Genomic DNA, 12,179 nt, shown 5'->3' on the forward strand with positions numbered 1-12,179 from the left:
TAGTGGGAAAGGAGGGCAACTGAAGTCAAGGTTCTCTGGATGATGAACCAGATAGACCATATGAGGAAGCAGAAACAGAGCATGTATGACAGAGGTCAGGTTGCCAATACTTCTGAGAATCAGGCTGAATATAGAAAGGTCAGAGGAGAAGTGAAAAAGACCATTCTGCTCCTCAAGCCTGCTCTGCCATTCAGTGAGATCATGGCTGATTTTCTACCTCAACACTTTCCTGCACTATCCCCATAATCCCTTGATTCCCTTAATATCCAAAAATCTATCGATCTGTCTTGAATGTACATGAGAACATAAGAAATAGGAACAGGAGAAGGCCATACGGGCACTCGAGCCTGCTCCGCCATTTAATACGTCATGGCTGATCTGATCATAGACTCAGGTCCACTTCCATGCCCGCTTCCTATAATCCCTTATTTACTTATCGGTTAAGAAACTGTCCATCTTTGTCTTAAATTTATTCAATGATCCAGCTTCCACAGCTCTCTGAAGCAGTGAATTCCACAGACCCTCTGAGAGAAGAAATTCCTCCTCATCTCAGTTTTAAATGGGCGGCCCTTTATTCTAAGATTATGCCCCCTAGTTCTAGTCTCCCCCATCAGTGGAAACATCCTCTCTGCATCCACCTTGTCAAGCCCCCTCATAATCTTATACATTTCGATAAGATCACCTCTCATTTTTCTGAATTCCAATGTAGAGGCCCAAACTACTCAATCTTTCCTCATAATTCAACCCCCTCATCCCCGGAATCAACCTGGTAAGCCTTCTTTGAACTGCTTCCAAAGCGTATATTCTTTCTTAAATATAGAAACCTAAACTGTATGCAACATTCCAGGTGTACTCAATAACTGAGCCTCCACAGCCCTCTGGGGTAGAGAATTCACCACCCTCTGAATGAAGATTCTCCTCATCTCAGTCCTAAATGGCCAACCCCTTATTCTGAGACTGTGACCCCTGGTTCTAGATTCCTCAGGCAGAGGAAACATCCTCCCTGCATCTACCCTGTCAAGCCCTGTAAGAATGTTGTATGTTTCAATGAGATCACCTCTAATTCTTCTAAACTCTAGAGAATATGGGCCTAGTCTACTCAATCTCTCCTCATAGGACAATTCCCCATCACAGGAATCAGTCTGGTGAACCTTTGTTGCACCTCATTATGGCAAGTATATCCTTCCTTAGGTAAGGAGACCAAAACTGTACACAATACTCCAGGTGCGTTCTCACCAGGGCCCTGTATAATTGCAGTAAGATGGCTTTACTCTTATACTCAAATTCACTTGTAATAAAGGCCAACATACCATTTGCTTTCTTAATTGCTTGCTATACCTGTATGTTAACTTTCAGTGATTCGTGTACAGGGACACCCAGATCCCTCTGAACACCAACATTTCCCAATCTCTTACAATTTAAAAAATACTCTGCTTTTCTATTTTTCCTACCAAAGTGGATAACTTCACATTTCTCCATATTATATTCTATTTGCTAAGTTCTTGTCCATTCACTTAACCTGTCTATATCCCCTTGAAGTTTCTTTGCATCCTTACCACAACTCACATTCCCATCTAGCTTTGTATCATCAGCAAACTTGGATATATTATATTTGGTCCCCTCATCCAAATCATTGATACAGATTGTGAATAGCTGGGGCCCAAGCACTGATCCTTGTGGTGCCCCACTAGTTACAGCCGGCCAACACGAAAATGACCCGTTTATTCCTACTCTCTGTTTTCTGTCCGTTAACCAATCCTCAATCCATGCTGGTATATTACCCCCAATCCCATGAGCCCTAATTTTGTTCAATAACCTCTTGTGTGGCACCTTATCGAATGCCTTCTAAAAATCAAAATACATCACATCCACTGGTTCCCCCTTACCTATTCTGCTGGTTACAACCTCAAAAAACTCTAACAGATATGTCGAACATGATTTCCCTTTCATAAATCCGTGTGGACTCTGCCCAATCCTATTATTATTTTCTAAGTGCCCTGTTACCACGTCCTTAATAATAGATTCTAGCATCCTCCCTACTACTGACGTCAGGCTAACTGGTCTGTCGTTCCCCGTTTTCTCTCTCCCTCCTTTCTTAAATAGTGGGGATACATTAGCTACCTTCCAATTTGCAGGACCCGTTCTTGAATTTATGGAGTTTTGGACGATGACAACCAATGCATCCGATATCTCTATCAAAATCCTAAGATGTAGGCCATCAGGTCAAGGGGATTTATCAGCTTTCAGTCCCATTAATTTCACAAAGTAATTGTTTAATTTCTCTGCCATTTCCTTATTCCCCATCATCATTTCTCCTGTCTCAGACTGTAGATTGATGGGATTGATGTAGATTGAGTCCGCTTGATGGGATAAAAATTGATAAAGAAGAGGTCTTCGAAAGGCTTGCTGTACCTAAAGTAGATAAATCTCCAGGAACAGATGGGATGCATCCGAGGATGCTGAGGGAATTGAGGGCCAAAACTCGTGGATAATTTCTTCTTTCATTGCTTCACCAGGAACGAATAGCAAAAGCCCATGGCTCCCAGTGCGGATTCTGCACCCCTGGAATTGTCATGTCTGTGTACACTTTATTACGGAACAATCCAGAGCCCACAATGGAGGAAATCGAAGACACCCTCCAAGGTAAAGTATGTTCATTGTGACTCAGTGACGAGCTGCGTGGCCCAGCGAAAGGCTCAGGGGAGTGAGAGAATGTTTTAAATCAAGGCACTGGCCCGTGTGCCATAGAGGAACAAACGAATGAATGAAACAATCAGAATAGAGTTAAACACACTGGTACCTGTCAGAGGGATTCAAATTAAAGTAAAGAGGGACATTTCGATTGGGACAACTGAGGGCTAGAGAGAAATAAGACTTAGCAAAGATTATCTACAAGATGAATACGGGTAAAGGGGAAGCTGGAGAATGTTTTAAGTCCATGATTTTTTGATAATATGGTACGCTGTAGCTTTCTGTGCAATGTATTAGAATTTTCTTGCAGCATTGGCCAAATGTAACATAGCCTGGAAGAAATTAAGGAGAGGGTGACATAAGTTGCTGTGCAATGCTGACAATGTCACCTTGGACCCTAGCACTGAGCTCAGCGCTGGGCCCTAAGTTCGCCATGAAAACATAGCTTTCAGCAGACTGATGGAGACATTGTCAGCACCGATTAAAGGGACATACACATCTTTCACATCTTTCCGGTAAGTTTGCATTTAAGCTTTTGGACTGTTTTTTTTAGTTAAGTTTATTGAAGTAGTGGCTTGCTGCAATACATGTTAAAAGTTTTTTAAGTGTGCAGGGGCTTCTGCTGGATGCTTCCAAGGCCTCAGATGGTAAAGGAAGGCCTCTGAGAAGACAGAAAATGCTGGAAATACTCAGCAGGTCAGGCAACATCCGTGGAGAGAAAAACAGAGTTTATGTCTCAGGTCGAGATGCTGCCTGACCTGCTGAGTATTTCCAGCATTTTATGCTGTCATTTCAGATTTACAGTATCTGCTCGTAGAGGGAAGCGGAATAAACAGAAGAGGAAGAAGCCAAAAAGGAGGAAGTGGAAGGAAGGGTGCAATCCAGAAAGCCCCTTTCTGGCCAGGATATCCGGGATGCAATCATTCGCCTATGGTACCAGTGACCACAACCCCAATTCCCCTTTCAACATTGATCCCACACTACCCTTACTCTTGTTATAAAGACCCATTGGCCACAATGCTGAAACAAAATCCAGCACAAAGTAAACTTTCCAATCCAACTTTATACATCCATTTATCCCATATGACATCAAGAAATCAACTCATCACCCTTATGAGTGTGAAATCGAGTGACAGTGTTTATTTTTCTTCTTCACTCTCCTCTCCCCCTTCTTGGCCAGCCACTGGCTGGGCAAGCTGCATTTCTTGGGTCTGTGAATAGGAGGAAGGCACAGTTGTGGTGAGGTAAAGATAGGAAAACAAAAGGTGCATGCGAGAAGGAGGATAACGTATGTGGATACAGTACCAGCATCTTGTATCCTTTCAGCCCCGCCACTGGCCAAGGGCTCAGCCGTGCCCCTGAATGGCCTGGACCGTCTCCTCCAAGGGGGTGAGGTGAAGCTCGGAACGGGAGATGGGTGCAGATTGTTGGTAGGTGGGGGTGGCAGTCGTGAATTGAGCAGTGTGTGAGGCTGATGATTCAGTTGGTAGGAGACAGCTTTTGAAGATGGAGTCACTGACCTTGACCCCTGGTCTGAGGCCATGAAGCTTCTTTGGGCACTGGAGCCAGGTGGTGGGGGCGACACTGCTGGCAGTGACGGCCTCGGTGATGTGGTCCCACATCGTTCTTTCTGGAGGGCCTCCTGGCCCCTGTGGGCGGAGGACCTCTCCTGCAGTGTTGGCCCCCTGTACAAAGCTGGAGTGCTGCGTGCGAGACCCTGGGTGCCCCTTCCCTGGCTTGCTCACCCATTTGTGTTAGTGCTGAAGTACTTTTCCCATTTTTTGAGGTGCACAAGGGAATTCAGCTTTAGGAGCTGAAGACTGCTATTTGAGAATATCTTGTTTTAATGGCAATAAAGCTCTAACGGCTGAAAACTTCATTTTTATTTTCCATTCGGAAAGCATTGCCCTTTTAAGCAAATGACAATGCATTACCCTTTTAATATCCCACGATACCTAGCAAAATCATAGCATCACTTCCAGAAGGACGAGCTGTCCATTCAGGCAGACTGCCTGTTGTGGGGTAACCGTGTAGTGCTGCCCAAAAACGGGCAGGGAGACGTTCATCTCGGATCTCCACAGCTGCTACACAGCTTCTGGATACCACATTCGGGACTGACGCCAGGACTAACACCACCAGCAAGGTGTTACACGATCAGTTTAGCGCTGGGCTAATAATCTTTCGTCCCCAACGCAAATCTTTCATGCCTACTGGCACCACCATTTTTGATGGCCATTAACCCGCTGCTATGGTGGCTTCGGCAACATTCGTGTCACAGTCGAATTTCTTAAATGGTGAGGAACTATTAAATATTGCTGTTCAGAGAAATTTAGGCAAAAGCAAAATACTGCGGATGTTGGAATCTTGAATAAAACCAGAAAATGCTGGAAATCTCAGCAGGTCAGGCAGCATCTGTGGAGAGGAAGCAGAGTTAGCATTTCGGGTGGATGACTCTTCGTCAGAACTGGAGAGTTTTTGAAAAGAACAGATTCTTAACAAGCACTGAAAGAATGAGGGGAAGAAAGAACAAAAGGGAAGGTCTGTGATAGGTAGAGAAATTTAGGTGTCCTTGTACATGAAACACATTAAGGTGGCATGCAGGTACAGCAAGCAATTAGGAAGGCAAATGGAATGTTGGCCTTTATTACAAGGGGGTTGCAGTACAAGAGTCAGGAAGTCTTACTACAATTGGACAGGGCTTTGGTTAGACCACACCTGAAGTATTGTGCACAGTCTTGGTCTCCTTATCTGAGAAAGGACATACATGCCTTAGAGGTGGTGCAAAAAGCTTTACTAGACTGATTCCTGGGATGTGAGGGTTGTCATATGAAGAGAGATTGAGTCGATTGCTCCTATACCCTCTGGAGTTTAGAAGAATGAGAGGTGATCTCATTGAAACGTACAGGATTCTGAGGGGGATTGACAGGGTAGAAACATAGAAACATAGAAAATAGGTGCAGCAGTAGGCCATTTGGCCCTTCGAGCCTTCACCACCATGCAATAAGATCATGGCTGATCATTCATCTCAGTACCCCTTTCCTGCTTTCTTTCCATTCCCCTTGATCCCTTCAGCCATAAGGGCCATATCTAACTCCCTCTTGAATATATCCAATGAACTGGATAGTTGCTGGTGGTTGCTGAGAGGTTGTTTTCCCTGGCAGGAGTGTCTGGAGCTAAGGGGCACAGTCTCAGGATAAAGGGTTGGCCATTTAGGACTAAGACGAGGAGGAATTTGAGTTTCTCTACTCCCAGACTGCTGTGGATGCTGAATCGTTGAGTGTATTCAAGGTTGAGATCGCTCGATGTTTGGACTCCAGGGGAATCAAGGGATATGGAGATCCGGCAGGAAAGTGGAGTTGAGGTCGACAATCGGCCATGATCTTATTGAATGGCGAAGAATGCTTGGGGACCGTATGGCCTACTCCTGCTCCTAATTCGTATATTCTTATGTTTTTAGAACATTAATGAACCTGCGATGGGACAGAGTGGTCACAACTCTCTGCCGTGGTCACTGAAGGTCAATCGTACCACACACTTTGTGAAAGTCAAAACAGTTTTGGCATTGAGGCAAAAGAGTTAATTCATTGTCCCGTACTCCCAACAGGGGACCTTGTGCTTGAACAGAGAATGCATCGGAGATTGAGTTGCCACCTCATCGTGCCGATTCTCTGACTCACTCTCCCCACAGGGAGCGTCGGGTCAGAAATTTACCGTATATTACAATTCGGCTGCAAAAGTGTATCCATGAGGAAGTGTCGGGTGGTCAACTGTCTCGAATGTCCCGGAGGATCCATCAATTAAAGATTCAGGCCTAGAAATTGGCCTGCTTAGCACCTCCCGGTAGCACCTCCGGGGGTAGGGGATGGGGGGGGGGGGCGATAACGGGGCGCTAGCCACTTACTGACCGGGCGCGATGAACGACTCCCGGCAACTTCGGCGGGAGGTTTGCGGTGTGACGTCATTGCCGTGCGCATCGCCCCGGTAGCGCCCTGGACCCGCTGGGCGCTCTCGAATTTTTACCACTCAGTCTTCAATCCTCTCAACGCCTCTCCCAGCCCATCCCTCAATGCTGTAGTGGGTGGTCTCGGGGTCAGGTTCACTTCTGACCTTCTGAGCGGTTCGAATCGCTCCCACTCCCTGGGTTATAGGCTTTGGATTTATTTGGGGATGTGACAAAGTGCAGGAGACAACTGGTTTGGTGCAAGAAACTTTGATTTCATTCAGGAAAAGAAAGTACAATGTCAAAACTTACAATCACTAGAATAAGGAACACTTTATCGCACGTTCAAAAGGGGTTATGGAAAATAATACACCTCCCACCTCCCAATGCCTAAATCTGACTCGGTTGAACTCTAGGGCAAACAGGAATAATGCTCACCAATCCTCTTATTGACAGTTAGCAGTGGTTCGCGGTTTCAGGGTTCGCTGGACTCTGTAGGTTCTGATTGCCGTACCCCGAACGTCGTGGAAGACTTCTTGCTGCATAGTCTTCAGTTGGGTGGTGTCCACTGATGCGGTAGGGCAGGTATTGGATTTATGGGGTGAGTACCTACTTCCTTCCGTCAGCAGTAGGTTTTAAAGTTCTTTTAGGTAATGTTTTACCTGTTGGTAGCTAGGAACAGTTTGTAGAGTGGAAACTTTCGAATCTTCGGTTTCTTCTTGAGAAGTTTTTCTCTTAGAATTTGTCGATCGCGCTGGTTCGATGTTACCACGTTGGCTGTGGTCAGTTGTTGCCGCGATGATGATGTCCGAAGTTACTGGGAACTGCTTTTCTCTGCCTGTTTGATGATGTCCTTCCTCCTTCGGTGGCAGAGCAGTGTGGCCCAGGCGTGTTGTTGGGGCTAAAGACGCCGATGCTCTGCAGGCTCCAGAAAGTTGTTTTTTCAACTGTAAAGCAGGGCCCCAGTTATACTTTGAGAGCCTTTCTAATCTGCGCGCCAAATCAGACCCGATTATTTGTCTTAATTTTGGCGGGCTCTTAACGATAACTCGTTTCGGATGTTGAATTCATTTTTTGATTGGAAAAATTATTTTTTTATTTACATTGTCTACCTAGGCCTGGGTTTTCCATGCAGGCTGGATAGGTGATTAACATTATGCATGCGCTGGATGGGTTTCTTGCTTAGAGCTATGGCTGGCTATCTCTGGGTCAATTGTTGCTATGTTAATGTCTCCTGGGGAGAAGGGTTTTTGAGTTTACACAATGCTACAGACAATTTGTTTAGCTTCAATACCCCAGATAGCTCCAATACCCGAAGACTGGCTTGTTTAGAGACTAGTTGTCCCTTGGTTTTGCAGCCCTTTTCCTCACGGACCCAACATGCCTTTTAAAATCCCAAACTTGGTTAAAACTCGTAGATTTCTTCCATATGCATTTTAGGATCCCAAACTTTCTGTTTGATAATCCCAAATCGAATTTCCTTTTCAATGACCCCCAGACACTGGGGGGGTTTCCATGAATTTTGCAACCTTACAATGCCTCAACCAACCCATCCGTAGGGTGTTCGTTTTCCACTCTACTTTGATTCATCGACCTCGGGAATTACAGGAAGGACTCCACGTAATGCAAAGTTTAGGCTTAAATCCAACTGTTAGTTGATTACACAAAAAACAACTAAAAATGACAGAACAAGACTTCTTACAGATTGATCAAAGACACACAATCGCTCATCCAGCCAGTTGCTGCTGTTGTTAATTGTCGACTCGTGGAACTGGGGAAGGTGTTGGGTTCCCGCTGTTGCTTCGTGGTCGTTGTTCTTTTTGACCTGCTGTTCTGAGGTGTTTCTTCATCCTGTTGTTCCTCTCTGATGTTCCTCTTCTCCTTCCCCTTCTCGTTCAAGCTCTTGTTCTCAGCTCTTACATATATATCCATTTGATTACACACATCTCCTGCTGGGCTGCTTTTCAGTTAATGCGTCTGGATGAGTCTCGATGGCTGTGATGATGGGTCTGGATCTGTTTGGACGGCCACAATTCGCACACGGAATCGGCAGGGCCAAAGATAACTCCTTATCTTTTGTGCCCCGTTATCCAAAAATGCACGCCTTGTAGGATCCTTTGTTGTCCTGGGTTTTCATAGACTTGTAGTCTCCATAGGGAACTGGTTTTCCCCTCCGGCCAATTAATCCATGGGCTCCTCTGCTTGATTGTATCAAACCCTTTGTCTCGATGTTTAATCGGATCTCGCTCCTGACCCCAGAAATTGCATTAATCAGTTATGAGTCACTACCTGCCCCAGGCCGGCACTCTTTTCTCCTGCCCAACAGTCCGAAAGGTTTCTTTTTAAACCATTTTACTCCGTGGCCTCTTGTTGTGAAAATGTGTAACCTTACACATCCCTCAATGCCTCTCCCAGCCTAGCCCTCAATGCCACAATCAACCCCATTCCATAATGTCTCAACCAACATCATTCCCGAGTGCCTCCCCCAGCCCATCCCTCAATCCCTCTCCAACCCCATCTATCAATATTTCCCCCAGCCCATCCCTCAACGTCTCTCCCAGCCCACCCTTCAGTGTATCTCCTAGCCTCATCCCAGTTCAGTTCTAGGGTCGATCCCACATTTCAGCTCCATCTAAACAGGCTAGCTATCTAATCTGCTGTTTGTGGGCCTGTACTCTGAGCAAATTGGCTGCTGTGCCCACCTACGTAATAACAATGGGTGATTCATTGCTCGTTATGTTTTCGGATGTCCTGAGGATGTGAAAGTGTTAAAGAAAGGTTCTTCTTTTTCTTTTCCTTCTGCTTCTCGGGAGTTGACAGTGTTACATAGAATTTATAGAAACAGGTCATTCGACCCGACTGGTCTGTGTCGAAATCTCGACTTCTGATAAACGACTCAGACACCTTCATCTCCGGCAGAAGTTTCTTTAATTTACTTGCTAGCAAGGGAAAGATCACACTGTGTATTGGCTCTGTCTCGCAGTCAGTGAATACAGATAAAGAGTTAATTACTACATTCTTGTCCTGACAAGGTTTCCAGATATTTCCTTTTGTCAGGGTTATTAGTTGGCCAGCCGGCCATCACTCGATGAGAGTGTGGTAATGAGCTATTACCTGTCTTGCATTGTGTCAGGATGGTCCAGTTTCCTAGTCAGTTATCTTTTTGCATCAAATGGATGAGGTCTATACAAGTGATAATGGCTGGTGGTTTGAGTACTTCGAAAAGGGTGGGGTGGAGTGGAACTGGTGTCGTATAGACAATAGGAAAGCACAATGGGGGGTACTTGTCTCAGCAGGACTTGCCTGGTGGCTATCAGCCATTTCAAGCCAGGTTTAGCTGTTTATGCAAACCGACTGCTTGTTGCAGAAATTCCTGGAAGGACCAGGACTCCATTTTGTTTTATATTAAAAAGGGCACAAAACTACAGTGTGGCACAGCTTAGATAAAAATACATTTCCATATTCCCCCATTTTGTCCTTAATCCATTCTGATCTTGTACAGTCTCTCTATTTCCATTTCCATACAAGAGCCTTCAGTAGTTGTTGCTACCATAACTCTAGCCGTGGTCTCGGTAGGTAACATGGTTTTTCCCACCCTCGCACAGCAACACTTAACCAAGACAAGTAATAGATATAGGGCGAAGACTATCAGCAGGAATATGATCAAACCCTGTACCACAGATCTCCCTAGGGATCCCAACCATCCCGATGCCCAATCCCACAAGGTGATACCGTCCTGGCCAACTGTCTGATTATACTTAATTACCTTTTTCCTAATGTATTCAGCTGGACTGCCAATTTCTTCTGATTTATCCAGGATATATGTACAGCATTCTCCACCTATTAATGCGCATGTCCCTTCTTCCTTGGCTAGGAGATAATCTGAGGCCATACGATTTTGGAGAACCACTATTCGAATAGCTACCATTTCATCATTCACCCCTTCGAAGGCTTGGGAAGTTGCGTTGGATACTGATTCGACTAAGTTAGCCAGTTCCCGTAACTGTCATTCATTTATTCCACAGGGTGGCACCATTACCTTGAATATTCCATTTAGCCATGTCTAATCCCGTTTAACTCTATGACTTCCATAGGCATCCCTTAGCGTCTTTATTGATCTGATAAAGGGTACCACATGTCCTAAGTAACAGGACTCTGTTCAGTTGGCTGGTAACCATGGATAGGCTTTATTGCCATAAATAAAGTAGGTGCAATTATAGGACGTCAGCTCCTAGTCCTTTCGTGCCATCCATACTCGAGTGGTCTCACCTTCCCACCCTTCACCTGGGGCTTTGTTATGGACCATTGTCCAGCCAACGGTTGCTATCTTTCTCCCATCAATGGGATTAGTTGTGGCTTGCCATTTAGTCATTTGGGAACACTTGCTGCGTCCCATTTCTGGTCCTTTAGTCTCATTGCCCACTAGGCATATTATACCCGCAGGATTTCCTATTCCGGGAGAAATACTTAGGAAGGGTGGCTGACGGTTATTATTATAATTTGGCTGGTACCATCCCTGGAAGGTTGTACGTTTATACCCTGCTGACCTCCATTCTGTTAGATCCTTCGTTTCTGACACCTTGGTTAGGTTTGTCCTATTTTGCATTATCAACCATTCTACCATTTCTGATTCATTAAAAGGGACAGATCTCAGGGGAATACCCCCTTCAGAGTGGACAGGTACATGGGAACATATCCAACAACTCCAAAAGTTTCTTTCTTGAGCATACTTATGACTCAGTGCCATAAATGCGTTTACTTGCAGTTCCCTTCGGTGGCGTGTCTGTACCCCTGGTATAATCAATAATGCAAAGTAAAACCCTGTCAAGCCCAGCACCATCAGTCCCCATAGTCCGTACAGTTCCTTATTCAGTCTTCCTTTTCCTGTTCCTCTGGTTCCTTCTTCCCTTCCTCCTGGTCGGGTGCCCTTTTGCAATGGGACACATGGATCCATGTTGGTCTTTCCTTTAACTTGATTGCAGTATTAGTCGCCAGCAAGACCTGGTATGGTCCTTCAAATCTTGGCTGTAGACTGCTTTTTCTTTTAAAGATTTTGATGTAAACGAATTCCCCGGGCTCCAGGTTATGGCACTTCCCTTCCACTGGCTTGACTTGAGCTTCCTTTACCTGTGAATGAAAGCTGGAAATACATTTGGTTAGTGCAATACAATAATTCAACATATTTTCCTTCATTTTGTGGATGTCCATTTGTTTTGCAGTAAATGGTGCTGTAAAAGGTAGTCGTTGGGGACGTCCCATAACTATCTCATACGGTGACAGGTCTGTTGTTCTGTTGATTGCAGATCGCATTACCATCAAAGCTAAGGGCAGCAGTTCTATCCATTTCAGTCCAGTGTCATTGCATAATTTTGCCAGCTTATTTTTAAGCATTCCATTATATCTTTCAACAAGTCCAGATGATTGTGGGTGATAACTGCAATGAAAACGTTGATTAATCTGCAAAGCTTTACACATTTCTCTTACAACAGTTCCCGTGAAATGTGACACATTATCACTAGAAAGCTTAGCAGGGATTCCGAAGCGCAGT

The 12,179-nt window shown here is 45.0% G+C and overlaps 1 protein-coding gene across 1 annotated transcript in view; it reads left to right on the plus strand.

Moving 5' to 3' along the window:
- Positions 1–12,179, plus strand: part of xdh (xanthine dehydrogenase) — a 178,034-nt gene that overhangs the window by 17,894 nt on the left and 147,961 nt on the right. Inside the window, exon 5 of the mRNA XM_070884265.1 lies at positions 2,517–2,643. Within this exon, the coding sequence (XP_070740366.1) occupies positions 2,517–2,643 (127 nt within the window). The remainder of the gene's footprint in view (positions 1–2,516; positions 2,644–12,179) is intronic.

The sequence above is a fragment of the Pristiophorus japonicus genome, chromosome 7 (assembly GCF_044704955.1).
Source record: "Pristiophorus japonicus isolate sPriJap1 chromosome 7, sPriJap1.hap1, whole genome shotgun sequence".
Taxonomy (NCBI): Eukaryota; Metazoa; Chordata; class Chondrichthyes; family Pristiophoridae; genus Pristiophorus; species Pristiophorus japonicus.